The 15,930-nt window shown below is 34.9% G+C and overlaps 3 protein-coding genes across 8 annotated transcripts; 2 read left to right on the forward strand and 1 right to left on the reverse strand.

Annotated features, from left to right (window-relative positions):
* Positions 1-1,305: 1,305 nt before the first annotated feature.
* LOC124186890 (peroxisomal membrane protein 2) lies at positions 1,306-5,429 on the reverse strand. The gene is made up of 5 exons (XM_046578988.1): positions 5,057-5,429; positions 4,664-4,759; positions 2,181-2,328; positions 1,984-2,103; positions 1,306-1,780 (listed from the first exon to the last, which is right to left on the reverse strand). The coding sequence occupies exons 1-5, from the start codon at positions 5,152-5,154 to the stop codon at positions 1,679-1,681; spliced, it is 564 nt and encodes a 187-aa protein (XP_046434944.1). The 5' UTR covers positions 5,155-5,429; the 3' UTR covers positions 1,306-1,678.
* Positions 5,430-5,604: 175 nt separating this feature from the next.
* Positions 5,605-8,048, forward strand: LOC124186888 (THO complex subunit 6). The gene is made up of 5 exons (XM_046578980.1): positions 5,605-6,098; positions 6,292-6,519; positions 6,651-6,818; positions 7,366-7,528; positions 7,684-8,048. The coding sequence occupies exons 1-5, from the start codon at positions 5,971-5,973 to the stop codon at positions 8,002-8,004; spliced, it is 1,008 nt and encodes a 335-aa protein (XP_046434936.1). The 5' UTR covers positions 5,605-5,970; the 3' UTR covers positions 8,005-8,048.
* A 407-nt stretch (positions 8,049-8,455) lies between these two features.
* Positions 8,456-13,574, forward strand: LOC124186889 (mitochondrial fission regulator 2-like). 6 transcript variants are annotated; one of them, XM_046578982.1, is made up of 5 exons: positions 8,456-8,684; positions 9,650-9,837; positions 10,310-10,476; positions 10,996-11,218; positions 11,855-13,574. In XM_046578982.1, the coding sequence occupies exons 1-5, from the start codon at positions 8,613-8,615 to the stop codon at positions 12,012-12,014; spliced, it is 810 nt and encodes a 269-aa protein (XP_046434938.1). In that variant the 5' UTR covers positions 8,456-8,612; the 3' UTR covers positions 12,015-13,574. The 6 variants fall into 6 exon arrangements, with proteins under 6 accessions (XP_046434938.1, XP_046434939.1, XP_046434943.1 ...); XM_046578983.1 differs by having other exon boundaries at positions 8,523-8,684; positions 10,334-10,476; XM_046578987.1 differs by lacking the exon at positions 8,456-8,684 and adding an exon at positions 8,761-8,834.
* The last annotated feature ends 2,356 nt before the right edge of the window (positions 13,575-15,930 follow it).

Here is a 15,930-nt window from a genome sequence, read left to right on the forward strand (position 1 = left end):
TATTAAATTTGAGCAAATTCACTGCTCTAAAAAACTTGTTGAATTAGGTCATTGAACAAAAAAAAATAAACTAAGCAATCGTGGATATAATTATTTATCTTTTCAAGAAACCATTAACTCTGTTGAAGTCTACATACCTTATTAACAATTCGTAAATAGGTGACGTACAAATCAAATGATAATTTTCAAAAAAATTCAATATATTTACGAAGAAGTTTTCACGAGAACTTAATTTTTGTTTTTTCAAACGTTTTCAAAGAGTTGTCAAACAAATTTCGTAATTCAAAATGTAAATATTGCAATTAATTTTGAAAAAAAAATAATTCAGAGCAAATATCGACCTAATTTAGAATTCTTTCTTCCAAAAGCCTTCGTGATTGTGTATTTGAGTATGACATGAGTAACGAAAAATTTTAAATAAATGAATGAATAGTAATTTCGCGTACCTAGTATCTAATTTTAAGTGAAATAAAATGGCGAGTCGATTCAGGCATCTTAGAGAAATTTTAGAAAAAACTTGGATTCTACAGCTTCATCCTGTTTAGCCTAGTCAAATAGAAATGGTAGCGATACCTCCACAGGCTGCTCGAGTAGCTTCGAAATTTCAATATTTCTTTTCTTTTTAATTGTTGAATTCTTACGAAGACCAATTCCCGATTAAATTGAGAAAAAGAAATGGTTTAGAAAAAAATGCTTTGCAGTATTACACTTTTATACTGTAACATTTTTGCAATCCTCTGTTCTCAAAACAGAATAATAATATGAGACTTGAAAATTGCTACCGATTTTGAACCCTTCACAAACAAAATAGTTACTAATTCAGAATGTTACAATCGTTAAAGCAAATATCTGATGATTATATCTGTAATATACTCTGTATTGTTGTGTGTGATTAAATCAAAATGCTTTCAAATTTTACCCTTCATTACAAACCTGCTAATCGTTAAATCATGTTTTATATTTCCAGCCGTTGATCCTACGATGTTCTCGAGATATTTCTGGAATTCTGGAAGATCCAAATAATGAAAAGAGGCTTCAGAAAATCGATACCTGAGCAAAAAAACTTTTAGCTCAAAGAAAAAGAAAAAGAAACCCTAAGCCATTATTATTTGATAAAAAAATAAATTGCTGTCAACAAGCTGCTATTGATTGATTAGTTGCCGTTGCAGGATTCCCTGGAACTTAATTGGTACAAGAAAGATCTTCTAGCTGTGGATTCTCTGTAGGAATACCAACCAGGATTGTTCTTTGCAGAAAATGACAATAATGGTAAAGGTAAGAAATTCATTTCTCCGCCTTCTCCGATTTAATATTGCTTTGTTTTTTATTTATACCTATAATTTGGCCAACACTTTGAATAGGTTTAACAATTAATATTGTCATTTCTCATTTCGAAATTAGCTTGTGCCCTGAAACATTTTACACTCAGTCCGATACTAACGATAAGTACACGGATCATATTCATGTATATATAAGGAATATAATTGAGCAAAATATAATTGCCATTAGTGAGCTATAACAGCTTATTCTAAGTTTTCATAAAGTCGCAGACGGAATAATAGCGCTCTATATTTGGTGCGACATGATCAATATATTAAATGTCATATCTTATGCGTTGCATTTACAAAAGTGTATAAAAAATAATATTATTTATAAACCATTATCACTTTACTAACTCTTATTCCTTGCGCGCTCGGTCCATGGCTGTTTGTTTTGCCCTCTTATTGGCCAAGTATATTGACCAGAAGAATCCAATCAGATTTACTACCAGCACACGTAGCTGTAAAAGAATGCAACTTGTATCAACAAATACATATGGTGTTAGAACTTGCTAATTACTAGGATTTATATAAATTGGTAACATAATGTAACGATTTTTGTTGCAAAATTCTACTAACGTATTCCTTATTGGCAAGATTTGAAAGTATGTAGTTAAAATTATGAATCAGTATTTTTCTGAGTCCATATTATCTATCTCATTACCATTGGTGGGACGAATGTTATGTTGATAAATTGGAACAGTGTTAAGTACTTCCAATTTGCCGCTAGAACGGGCCAGTATAACTTCTCCAACTGAGCGTAGGATGTTTCGTGAGTTTTTCCCTGAAAAATAGTAAATACATTTAATTATTACGCATCGCTATATCCTACTGGTAAATATTCAAGATTGGATTATTCACCTCAAATCGTGCGAGCATGTACAATGACAAGACTTGGAAACATGGTGTATACAAAATTCTCTCTATCAGCAGAATCCCAAGCGAATGCTTTGTTAACTTGTGGATATGCTGGTAAAAATAATGAGGCACTGGTCCACCAAAAATGAAGCTAAAAAGAAAAAATAAAACGAGATAATACACGTCACAGTGTTGAACGCGACGATTAAGTCGAACGTTCCGAAGTTCGCGCATTCTTACTAAAACGTATACAGCATCCTGTTTTGGACTACTTGTTGGGATGAGTAAAAAACTACGTGAAATCCAATACAAGAAGGTTCGTACAAAAGTTAGCAAAAATAAAAAAGCGGTATCATTTTGTTAGTATCGAGAAATTCTATATTAAGGAGAAACCTTTGAGTTTTGTATTATTATAAGGTAAAAGAAAACATAGGAAGCCTTTAGAATATTATAGTCACACTGTAACTACATGCACCCTTTGAAACCCTACAAATTTTGGTTAGGAATTTCTTTTCTATCTCAGTTTTGAAAATATCTCGATGAGTTATTTAAATACGAATAGCCTGTATATTTTAATAATGTCTTCGGATAGAATGTATTCGCGATGCTCACACGGTGATTAATTATCTGAGTAGCTGAAACGGATACTGTTGCAAGGAGTCTGGATAGATAAAGTTCCATAGTACAACATGCCCAGGCAGTACACTTTCTGACATGCCGACTATCATTTGGCTTTTGATAGTCAATTAAAAGTCAACGCACACAATAAAACTGACTAAAAATTATCGAAAACTTGCAAAAATCGTGACTCGTTAACTAAGCTTGGTAATCTTTTGCCGACCGTAAATCGTATTGCTATTTAGGTGGGAGTCGTGAATAATTAACAAAGCCAATTTCAGTGATATTAGAACAGTACATGTCGGAAAATGATTGTATGAAGTATCGAATCTAGTTAGAACAATATCACACAGGATTGTATCGATTTTAAGTAAATAAGATGTTATGGATAGAATAAAAATACTCTACAGTAAAAAAAAATCAGAAACCAGTAGCTATTTTCATTTTGTAGACAATTTTAGATACAGCATCGATATATGGATATTTTTTGGTACATGTGTGGTGTGCCAAGTCTTTCGTGAGATTGAAATTTGTAATATCAACGCAATACAAACTTAAGATTAAGTTACTTCTATTATTAGTGAAGGTTGTGGGAACAGTGGGGCAAAAGTGAATTGCCTACTGAGATCCTCAAAATATCCTGAAAGGAAATCTTATATCCTCATTTTTTGGTACCCTATGAACCCTGAATAATTGGGACAATAAAATTTTTTGTTCATACATTTGCCGCAACAACGTTATAAACACCAATCTCATTGTCTTATTGAATGCTACAAAATAAGTGATTTTAGATTGAAGCTGCAAAGCATGTTGAATAAATTATTGACCTTCTCCAAAGTTGGTACTAGTTGTGTAGAGTTTAATGCCATACAGCAAACTCAGCGCAACGAAGCAGGAGAAAACTTGGATACACCATTCATTTTGGTGAATTCCATTCACATTTCAGATCTGGTAAATACATAATCTCCAATTCGAAAATATAATTCCTGGAATTCAAATATTGATCTATTTAATCAAATGAAATTGTATATTGATAAAATATGCCTTTCGCCTAAAGAATTCTAGCGTTTTATCGCAACTCAATAGTTGATAAGTATCACACGAAATATAAAGTATGCTTATAATTCCCCATACCTTTCGATCATGAGCCAAATACCCATCCATGTATGCATGTATTGTACTTGATGAGATGGCTTAACAAGAATACGGCTTTTTTTTAATAACTGCGTTGCAATTGTTAAATTGAAACTCGTCTCTTATACCTGGCGAGGAAAGGATAAAATATTGCTGATTTATAACACGAGGCTGAAATAATTTTTGGTTTCTTAGTCTTAAGACACTTTGCACGGCCAACACACACATTTTGTTAAAGTATCAAATTTGCCTCACCTTGACCATATACTTCAACTATTTTGATGAGTTTATATATTCGAAAATTTGGAACAATTACAAATGAAAATGTGATATTTTGGTATTCAACACATACAACAATGGGCTTGTTGGCGAGAACTGCCGAGAGTCGAGACTCCTTGCAGACCTCGTTACATAATCGGCGCTGGCATTGGTAATGATCGTGAGCATCGCGAATAGTAATTAACTTTATCTGTAAAACAGTGTAAATTAAATTTTTCGTCTTTTCTTGTTTTTATTTGGAAAATTTTACAAATTTTTAGTAAGTTAAACATGTTACAAATAGATGATTAAATATTAGACAATTAGGTGATAAGGCATCTGAGTAAATATTTGTTGTGATTTTTAATCATTCCAACAAATCTTTTACTCAAAGAACTCTTGATATATCGATATGTACATACTATAGTGAAATATTCATTGAAATTTACATGCGTACATGATGCCAAGCAACTTACCCGAATAAAGCGAATGCAATCAGACTATCGTGATTGAGGTGCTTCGCTCTGGATAATTTCTGTGATACATAATTACCCAAAGTTGCGATGCAGCAACTGGAATTGAAAAGTACATACCATCTAATAATAGAAAACTCTTGTGATAAACAAGTAATTCTGAGTTATGTGATACATCGGTGTTGGTACTACTTTTTTTTTTCACTTTGCCTGATTCGCTGGAATTTCTAGTAAAGGTCTTACAGTAAAGATATATGCGTTGGTTTTAATATGAAAAATTTTTGAAATATCGGGGAAAATCATCAAACAATAAACGCATACGAAAAGTGTTCATTGACGTAAAATTCTTCTCGCAAAATTACAAGTGTGTCATAAATATGACGAATTATTTTTTACCTCGTAAGAGCCTTCGTTTTTAGCGGAGTTGTATAAAGACTATGAAAATAAGCTCCAACCAGTTCGTAAACAATGTCTACAGATTTTGATAACGCCATTGTCACGAGTTATCGCTGTTTTTGGGGTTGATCTTCTTTGATCTTCACTGATCTCTACTTGCGGTATAGTGTCTCTGACCTCTATCGTCTCTTGAGTCTAGTCTCTAGTATCGTTATCTATCTTACTTTTTTTTTTTTTCTTCTTATTTCTGCTCAATCATACTTATTTCCAATTATGCTGTTTTTTAACTTATGGGTTCTTTTAACTCGACTAGGACTATGATTGGATAAACAAGACGAATAATGTTACTATAGCATATCATCAGTCAACGTGTGCTGTCAGTTTTCACCTACGAACCAGTAAATTGTAGAAGAAGAAGTCTCAGATTTCTAAGCTACAATTTGTAGGTATTGCAACGTGCCGGGCCACGAGTGTTGCGTACATGAAATGCGATGAGAACCGTTGGCGGTACGTCGGTAACCTATAATTGAAACCTTCCATTTTGGAAGCTTGCTACGGTTTTTCACTTTTCACATTTCCGACCATCCAAGCATTCTGATTGATTTGCAAAGTTTAGTCAACTGATCATAATGCTTGGATGGCGAGAAATGAAAAAAATGAAAAACCGTAATAAGCTCCCAGTTTTTAAAATTTAGAGATGAGCGTTTACAGCAATCTGTCGGTAAAATTGTTCATCCTTATTCCAATTCCATATTGTTCCTCCGGCGATCCACCTCTTTATAGTCACTTATTAGTTACTATTACTTCGTGGCTGAAAAATCCAAGCGCGCTTCAAGCACACTTCAAGTGAGTAAATATTGTGGAGTAGAGCTTGGCTAGCCTCATTTGCTTCCGTTCAAGCTCTCACGTCAAGAATGCTAGAACAAAAATCTTGCGGTATGAACGAGAAATCATTTTACAACACTGTTCAATGTCAAACTTTTTCTGCCGATGGGAATTATTTATTAGCTGGGAACATATATGGCGACGTTTCTGTCTATGAGTAAGTACAAACGATTAATTTTTTAATTCAAGTAATTCAATAATCCGTCGACCTGCCAGGTTAAGTTGTATGGTTTTACAGCATACCCATAGTGATAGGTTTTAATCTTACAAACGTGATTTTACGAATATTGTCGTAGTTGATGATGACAAACATCATCAACTTTTACAATTGGTAAATTATTCACTAATAGGTTGTCTAAGGTACTGGGTCCCTATCATGGAGATGACTGTGATCCAAGAGGGCCGAATTATCAATTCACTGCGTATAAACAACAACAAGTTCACAGCATTATAGCCACTGATAAATTTCTGATTACCGGAACGGTAGGAGAAATATCTGGATGGGACTGGAAGGTTGTGACTTCTAATAAAGTATCTAAAATTAAAGTTTCCTGGACGATTCACATACCAACCGTTAAGTAAATATCAAATTGCACAGTATGCTATTAAAACTTTCATGTATTTACAAATTGATGAAACTAATTACATTTGTTCATACATATTCCACTTATTTTCAGCCGGTTTTATTTCTCTTTTCTAATAATTTAAGGGACAGCTACGTTAAGCCAGATGTCAACTACATGCTAATTTCACACGAAGACAACACATTACATGCTGGTTGCGGTGATAATAAGATATATACGTTCAGCTTAGAAGATGGAAAATTACTCAGAACACTTGAAGGTCACGAGGATTTCATCCATGCTCTTTCAATTTTGTAAGTAAAATTCATTAACATTTAGAGATTATTTCACAATAAATAATACATTTGGGTCATTTTGAATACTCACATTCATTATCAAATGAAACAATTATTGCAAGTAGTTATTTTCAAACTGAGGTAAATTCGTAGTCTCTTGTTGAGAAGTAGCCTTTTACAAGATTAGACAGAATAGAGTTGGTATTAAATATGAGTTGTGGAATGTACATCTGGATCCAACCAATTTAAACAGGCATTTCAGACATTATCCGATTTTTAAAAACTTAAACAAAAAAACTATGTAATCTAACAGTATAATTTGTGAATAGGTTTTTTCGACAGTAACATTTCGATCTTCATTTTCCCATGTTTGGAACTAGTTTATGTAAAACTCTAACTTTGTATGCTATTTGTTGCACAACATATGTACAATTACATTGTGCACATTTGATTTAAGCTTTTTAAAATGATACTGTAAAGACTTAGGGACAGGGTATTCTCTGAATATCGTATTTCACAAAGCGAAGAAAATAAATCCCTTACACTTATGTCTTAATATCAACAGAGGAAATCAGCTGGCATCTGCTAGTGAAGATGGGTCAGTAAGACTGTGGGACATGAGAAAAAAAGAAAACACAAATGTCGTGAAGCCTTTCTTAGCAGACAAAGTGAACAGACCCAAACTCGGCAAGTGGATTGGAACTGTTGATTTTACGGAAGATTGGCTTGTAAGTCATTCTAGAAATTATAATAAGGGCTTGGGAAATCATCTACACTTGTTGGAACTGTTACATTTTAAGGGAGTTTTGTCTAATCTCATATAATACTACGTGAAAAAATATTCTATACAGTACAACATGATTCTCATTATATTGATCCTCAGCTCTGTGGAGGTGGTCCAAAATTGGCTCTCTGGCACATGCGAACTATGGAAGTGGCTACTATATTTGACTTACCTGACCAAGGTATTCACGTTGGATCTATTCACGAGGAGAGAATTATTGCTGGAGGAGCAATGCCAAACGTCCACCATCTCACTTACCAAGGAGAAGTGTTAGCTGAAGTTCCAACATCGAGCAATACAATTTATTCTATTGTTCATCAAGAGAGTCCACAAAAATTATTGAGTATGGCTGGATCAAGCAATAATATTGACATTTGTACAAATTTCAGTTACAGAGAAATGGTACTGAAATTTGCTTGACATGATAACAAAATATTCAAGCACCCTCTATCAGGATACAAGACTGAAAAGTCCTGCTCTGCTGCGAGTTACTGCGTAGCTGTACCTCGAGAACTTGTTGACCTGCAGAGGCAACCAATAACGTAATGTTATTCTTCATTTTCCACCACTCAAGATAATTTTGTTCAATCATTTTATGTATAATATACTCCGTTTGAGTAAAACGGACCTGCTAAATTATTAATAACTCCCCCATAGGACTGACCCTACGTTATCTTCTCTCCTCAATTGTATGAGTTTTTTTTTTAATATTTAAGATAAGAATAAGCATATTAATATCAAGTGGTAATTTAACTTTTTGCAGTAATACAATTGTCATTAAATGTTAATGGTATTTGGACTGCATTTGAAAGATTTATGTATGTATGTACAAGTTTGTTCATTAATCCTATGGAGCATATAGGAGGGATATCTTAGGGTTATAAGTGAGCCAATTTTAGCTGCAGTAGTGGAGCTGTAAAATGAAAATTGTTGAAATGGTGTCGTAATAAGTGTAACTTGTATAACTAACACAATCAAGTTCGTCACTCAACTAGGTGGGTGACACAGTAATTCTGGCAGTCCTCGAAATGTCGCCAGCAGCTAGTAACGCTGGTAGACAAGTGGTTCATACAAGTTCATATAGGCAATGGGTAGTACAGGTATACATGAATGACTACGATGGCGGCATTACGTGACCATATTATGGTAGTAGGACAGCGGCGCGTGGCTGGGGGGTGCAATCAATGACATAATTCGTATAGAACCAAAGTCTTATTTTGTTTCGGACGGTGAACAAGTTAACCGGAAAGTTAAGGCACTAATAGTTTCATACATTTTACTGTACATAGTTAGACAGTACATAGATGACGTAATTGTATATGGTGATCCTCCTGATTCTAATTTTTTTTTCACCGCTGAAGCAAGGACTTTCAATCAAGCTGCTTTCTGATTGGACAAAATCGCTTTCGCCGGTGAAAAGATCAGAATTAGGTCTATGGCAATGCGTTTTAGAACACACCTTGTACAATACAAATATAACTATGTATTCGTATCCTTGCGCGGAGTTGAGTGACGTAGTAGCATGGTGAAGTGGAGCATTTCGCACCGTGGTTAGTTATGTATATGATAGGGGCTTCGAAAACTTCTTTTCCGAATGCCCACAGTCCTTAGAATAACGAATTGTACAACTAGATATTATTATATTAACCCAAATTGAGGTGAGATCACGAAGTAATACTTGAAACACCTGAGTTCATTAACAACGCGTCAGTTAATTTTTTATAAAATAGGATTCAATTTCAAGCTATACTTTGTCGCAAAGTGTTGTACGATTCTCAACACAAGGATCTTATTCACTACCTAAATTAATAGCCAGGGTAACGAACATAGTGTTTGTATATACTTTCATACGAATGGTGCTAATTACGTCACGCATTTGTAACCTAAAATGTCATTTGTAAATGTTGCACACCTCAGCCTAGATTATTACTCTACTATGATACAATCCATCCTAAATTTCGTGTTAAATTTTCACAACTTCCAATGCACAAAACTTGAACTTTCACAGATCACGATTACAAAATAGCAAATTGCACTTCACACGTTTTCTGTCTTATCTTCACAGATGGCTGAGAAACCCAAGTACTATGGAAAAAATCGTAGTATTGTACGCAGAATTGGTTCGTTTCTACCGTTGAAGCCTCTCCCTAAAATCTATGTCAGCGTAACTGCTTTACATTCAATGAGCAATTCAATGATCGTTGATGATGCAAACTCTAACATTGCCGATACAAATGGATTCGGATTGGAAAGGTAATGCAATATATCATATTATAATTTGTTTTTAGACACGAAACAAGCATGTTGTATACCAACTTCTGTATTCCAAAATTGTTGAGCTGAGTGGTAATATGGAAATAGAAGCTAAGTTAAAAAATATAGTCTTGAAATAAACAAAAACGACTAGGCAAGTGATTTTTAAATTTACGTCAACACAATTTCGTAGGATATTTTGAAAGCCCTTAATAGAAGCTGAAAAGTATTATTCAGTGATGGAAGAGCGATAACATGTTGAATTAAGATCTGTTTTCAAACGTGGAACTTTCCAATATAAAAATACCTTTTTTTACATTACTAATTCAATTACAGAAAACAGAAAGTAACAAAGTTTTAAGTATCTGCTATTTGGCACAGTGATATATACAATATATCTAAACATTTTTAAAAATATTGTACATTAAAGTGCTGCATTTGATTTTACGTCTGCCAACTTATTTACTGACAGTGCTAACAAGGGACACATTTTCAGTGGGCGGCTATCTGGAAGTAAGCCAGACTTGTTAGAAACCATTAGCTTTGGTTCTGAAGTAAGATTGCTCGCCCTGGAACAGGAGTTACAAGAAATGCGAGAGAAAATTGCAACAATTGTCCAACACATCAAAACAACAGACCGTACGTATAACATTGTATTTAATAATATTATGACATTGATAAATAATTATTGTTGTTACTGTTATTATTCTTGCCTGAGTAACTCTCGCTGTATATGTACGAGAGTACTTATATTCAAACAATGGAATGCAAGTTGTCTGTGAGATATGTTATGACTGGAAACGAGACCGATGAGTTGACAATCCGATAATGAATTGTTGACTGCTATGATGTTGAAAGTAGCAGGTGATAATAAGCAGCTAATCTGTTTCTAACAGTTTCAGGGGGAGAGCAAACGATAAAACATCTAGAAATATAATTATGAGAATTCCCTGAACAGCCCTACTACGTTTCATTGTTTGCTCACTAGCTGAAAGCTTTATACACATATTATCTGCAGGCTATTACCTACTAATTTCAGCGTCACTTGACTGCTATGAATTCTAAGCATGATTCAGCCTATATATTCTGAATTATATATTTGGAAAGACGAATTGAAGTAGCTCATTCGCACATTGACGTATTTGAAATCTATTGCAGCACCGTCCGACACGACCAGTGAAAATGCATATGCAAACGACCCACCCCGCCCTCCTCCACCACCACCACCTCTTCCGCCCCCAAGTACACCACACATAGCAAGAAGGGCCAGTTTGCAAGATCATACAACATCTGAATGGCATAAGCCACCCTTGAATAGCCAAAAATCAATGGGAGATATTCTAAAGGAAATGGACAAGGTCAAGTTGAAGCCTATTGCAAGGTGAACATCCCCTTTATTATTTGTAAACGACTATTGTCGCTGGTAAAAATGACGCATCTTACAGAAATCAGGTAACGTGTATGACCGTTAAACAAAGTGAATCTCGTGCAATATCACGACTCTTTTAGTATTCGGTGGCACTCAAGTTAGATAAGTGCATGGTGATTTCTCGTACTTATTAAATTATCTTCCAGATTGTTATATGAAAATATTAAATACCAATCATATGCGTATTTTTTTTTTTGCAGTGCATATACACACGTATGTACTAATAATTCTTGTGGGCTAAATTCGTAGAAATGAAAATCTCACTGCAATTTACTTTAGCGATTTGACTTCTTATTCTTTCATTTTCTACTATGGCTTTTATTATAGTGGACTTTACCGTTTTCTATTGATAACAATTTAGTTTCCTCAAATATTTAAGCGTGTAAACTTTACATTCAAATGAAATATTAAATAATGCTTTCCAAGATAGCGATGGCATTTGGAAGAAACTCAGAATTTTCGGATCCCTCAAGGCTTATGAGTTCTTATTCAGCTAGCATGAATGTGTTGACAAAATAGTCTTAGTCTATTCTGTTATTAGATTACTAGCAATCGATATTCCTGTAATACAAAAACGGTTTATTACAGATCGCCAGGTGGAGGACCATTAAAGTTAAAGCGTGGAAACACTCCTAATAATGATCTGCAAGAAATTTTGAGAAAGCGGTACAGTGTTGTACAAGCTGAATCTCCAGATAGTCGAAACTCATCTATCATCTCAGCTCACAACGACTCATTTACCCATTAAAAACTTCCGTGAAAATCAAATATTTAAATACGATATGATAAAGACTATTTTTTTTTGTTTTCATTCTCCATTCGAAGTGAATTATAGTTCAGTGATTTTCTACCTAATTGTGAAATTAGATTTTGCCTATCTGCAGGCACATATCTTTTATTTGAAACGAAATTTATTACGCTATGATGAATCTCTTTATCTGCCAAAGAGGGTGCTATTGATATTTTAATTTGAATGATCGAGTATCATTACACGTGTAGTCATATTATGATATTACATACCTGTCAATATTTAAAGTTTTTGATAAATATAAATAATGTTGCATCATAAGTCCCGAAAGAAACGTGAATTTTAAATATGTACAAGCAAAACGACAAGCCAGCTCATTTATCACCACTCCAGTTATGCACAACGGAGATAGATTTTTTTAAACACAAACCGTAAAAATACCAAGTATTGAACACATGTTCTCAAAACTTCTATTACTTTGCCCCGTGACCAGAAAAAATACGATTACACATAACGTAAATTTGTAATTCTACTCCGTGACTACCCTGAAAATAATGAGAATGGCACTGTAATCTCAAGGATAATACGTACATTATCCGGACTTGGTTAATTTTACGATCTGTTATAGATGTGTATAGATATTCAGGTGTAATATACATACATGTATACATGTGTATGTATGTGTTTGTTAAATGGACCACCGGTGATAGCATAGAAGGCTGGCTTTACTCATCTCACAATGTGTAAAAGTGTTTTGATTCATTCACCTGCGGTAGGTGATACATTTAAAAGTTAGTATTATCCAATGAAGAAAGGTCAAATGTAAGAATTACCAATAACAAGCTGACATTATGCGTAATTGGAGAATTTGCAAATTTTTTAGTCCTTCAAAGTTTTTAAGTCTGAGAGAACTTTTCTTCAAATGAAAAAAAGTTAATTTTATGTTTAATGAATTGTAACTCAATCCCTGTATGGGAACTATGGGACTTCAGTTTGAAAAACCAATTCAGAGATACGGAGCAGCTTGAGCTGATAATTTCGTATGTAGAAATGTTAAATAAGACGTAATAAGAATGTTAGCTTAATTGCTTATATCGAGCTGAGGATTGAACTGTGTCGTCCTCGAATAACTAACTACGTCACATGTATAACACTACGTTTACAGTATGTCGTTTCTGTACTATTTTTTTGTTAGGAAAAAATTTCAGTACTAGGTTTTGAAAATTGAAATTTGTTTTATCCTACTGAACATAATAATTATGGTACATGGCTCTAACTGCTGAGATCGTTCGATGGTGTTTCGATGTTATCTATGCCTAAATAGTAATGTTCTTCCTACTTGAAAGATCGTTTAAAAGACACCGAATAATGAAAGTTGCCGTAGTTTGAAAAAGCAAGCAAAAAAATCGTGCAATTTGATTTTACCTGTTCTAAATAAGTAGGATGGTTATCACCTTAGGTTGTCGAGACTGAATGCTATCGTCGAATATGAATGTGGAAGCGTGTTTTATACCCGAGGCTTTAACGGACGGAGAGAATAAAAAGTTATTGTTACATAAATGATCTTATTGTTATCTTCAGCATCTTATTAACACACCATGCTCCCGACTGATTTTAATTGATATTATATGCCGTATGATTCGGATGTCGTATGGGGTTTTTATTCAGCAAGGAATGATCATCTATATAACATAAGCAGTAGAAAATTAATCACTGCTTGCGAACAAATTCACAAATTGGAATGCAACTAGTTAATTGCGATGTAGTTGGCAGAATTTACACGCAAACATCGCCCTGGAATTCTTTTTCCAATTATCGAATCCCAGTGTAATACGGGCGGTAAAATGTTAAGCTCCCCACTATCGTAAATTACAGGGAATTCCTCCTCTACTGAAAGGGATATAGTTGATTGCATGATTTTTAATCGATCACATAAAAGTTTCAGTTTCAGAATCGATGCGCTTAAGCCTTTCTGGACTAATTAAACACCCAGAAACGTATAAAAAACATAAAAATGAGCGTAGGACCAAAAGCACAGAAATTACGAAAGAGATCTCTTATTTTTTGGCAGTAACTCTTGATCCGTTGATCGCAGTGTATTTGGATTTTGCGCAATCGATTCCTCTCGCAAAATTACGTCGATACAGTGTATCATGCAAAGAATTGATTCCGGCATTCTTCAAAATCGTCTAAATTTTCAGTAAATATCCATAGGGGTTACTTTCTCTTCAAGAAAAGTATTTTTCGTTCCAGAATCGATTTTTATCATTCTTTCTGGACTAACAGATCTCACAGGAGTGCGACAAAGAGATCCAGAACAGGAAACGACCAACGGTTGGAGGGATACAAAGATGTTACGGGAAAAATTAATTGTCCATTTACTTTATTACAGGTTACTTAATATAAAGAAAATACAGTATTATACGTCATACATCGTATCGTGCACAGCCGTGTTACACCAGTACGCAGCTCGAGACTTGAGTTTTGATTTGAAACGAGGATAATTCGTAAATCCCAGTTTTCTAAACTCTTCTTTCTTGTTCCGTCTATTCTCCTGATACCCGATCATTTCTTCGTCATCACTCTTGATTTGCTTCTTACAGCGTATTTGGACTGCGCGCAGTTGATTTCTCGTGCAACAACCCGTCCATACAATGCATCAAAGGACCGATTTCAACATCATTCGAAGGTTTTGATTTTAAAGTTTATATTTACATATTATGTTATAGCTCAATGGTCCTTAGATCTCTATGTATTATACAATCATAAGAATAATGATGAAAATAAAAAAGGAAAATAATAGCCTTCTAGTGTATTTGCTTAGTCTACATGGAAGCGCCTAATTATAGGCAACCAAACTTACATGTACGCGACAAGGCCATCAGGCGTAAGGCGTGCCTTCGATCAAGCTCCTCGGCTCAGATGTTCTCCTAATACCTGGAGTAATTTTTCGCTGCCATTTCTCCGAGTTGCTTATTCCAAGTGGTAGCGCCTAATCATAGGCAACCATTTTGACACGTATGCGACAGGGGCTCTCAAGCATAAGGCGTGCCTATGATCAAGCTCCTCGGCTCAGATGTTCTCCTGATACCAGGAGTAATTTTTCGCTGCAATTTCTCTGAGCTGCTGAGCTAAGTGGTAGCGCCTAATCATAGGCAACCACGCTTATACGTATGCGACACGGGCTTTCAGGAATAAGGCGTGCCTTTGATCAAGCTCCTCGGCTCAGATGTTCTCCTGATACCAGGAGTAATTTTTCGCTGCAATTTCTCCGAGTTGCTGAGCTAAGTGGTAGCGCCTAATCATAGGCAACCACGCTTATACGTATGCGACACGGGCTTTCAGGAATAAGGCGTGTCTTTGATCTAGTTCCTCGGCTCAGATGTTCTGGTGATACCGGAAGTCATTTTTCGTGGTGATTTTTTCGATTTGCATACTTTTAGGTGGCAGTAGTATTCCTAATTATTTCAACAACTTTTCATTTGCTCTCTCGATCTTGAATTTTCGTAGGCATATAACCAAAACGCTGTTCTAGCTAGTCGAGAGTAAAGTATCTACGTTGGGTACAGAAGCAAAATTGTTTTTCGAAAAGTATTCGGATGGAAAATAATTCAGAGTAACTGTAATACATCACGGATGCGCTAATTTTGAACGAGATGAAATGGATGCTTCGTATATGAGACAGTATGTAACGCTGCGTAGTGATTTAAAGACCTCGAAAGGTGATAGGGAGAGAAAGAACGAAGCTTCTTAACACTTCGAGTGTTTTTTAACACACATTTGAAAGATACGAGCAAAATTTTTCATCGCCGACTGTCGCAGAACGGCAGCGTTATTAGCCGACCCGTTCACTGAAGAATATATCTTCAGTCAACGGCTGACCATCGAAGGGCCTGGCCGCTTGAGTCTGGAATCG

Source organism: Neodiprion fabricii, chromosome 7, assembly GCF_021155785.1.
Source record: "Neodiprion fabricii isolate iyNeoFabr1 chromosome 7, iyNeoFabr1.1, whole genome shotgun sequence".
NCBI classification, from domain to species: domain Eukaryota; kingdom Metazoa; phylum Arthropoda; class Insecta; order Hymenoptera; family Diprionidae; genus Neodiprion; species Neodiprion fabricii.

Excerpts from the sequence above, each read along its gene's own strand:
- LOC124186890 (XM_046578988.1), bottom strand. The coding sequence starts at position 5,154 with ATGGCGTTATCAAAATCTGTAGACATTGTTTACGAACTGGTTGGAGCT. Across the intron at positions 2,104-2,180 it reads ACATGCTCGCACGATTTGAG|GGAAAAACTCACGAAACATC; the intron begins GTGAATAATCCA and ends ACTATTTTTCAG. Across the intron at positions 1,781-1,983 it reads TAACATTCGTCCCACCAATG|CTACGTGTGCTGGTAGTAAA; the intron begins GTAATGAGATAG and ends ATTCTTTTACAG.
- LOC124186888 (XM_046578980.1), top strand. The coding sequence starts at position 5,971 with ATGCTAGAACAAAAATCTTGCGGTATGAACGAGAAATCATTTTACAAC. Across the intron at positions 6,099-6,291 it reads GGCGACGTTTCTGTCTATGA|GTTGTCTAAGGTACTGGGTC; the intron begins GTAAGTACAAAC and ends ATTCACTAATAG. Across the intron at positions 6,520-6,650 it reads ATTCACATACCAACCGTTAA|GGACAGCTACGTTAAGCCAG; the intron begins GTAAATATCAAA and ends TAATAATTTAAG.
- LOC124186889 (XM_046578982.1), top strand. The coding sequence starts at position 8,613 with ATGTCGCCAGCAGCTAGTAACGCTGGTAGACAAGTGGTTCATACAAGT. Across the intron at positions 9,838-10,309 it reads AATGGATTCGGATTGGAAAG|TGCTAACAAGGGACACATTT; the intron begins GTAATGCAATAT and ends ATTTACTGACAG. Across the intron at positions 11,219-11,854 it reads AAGTTGAAGCCTATTGCAAG|ATCGCCAGGTGGAGGACCAT; the intron begins GTGAACATCCCC and ends GGTTTATTACAG.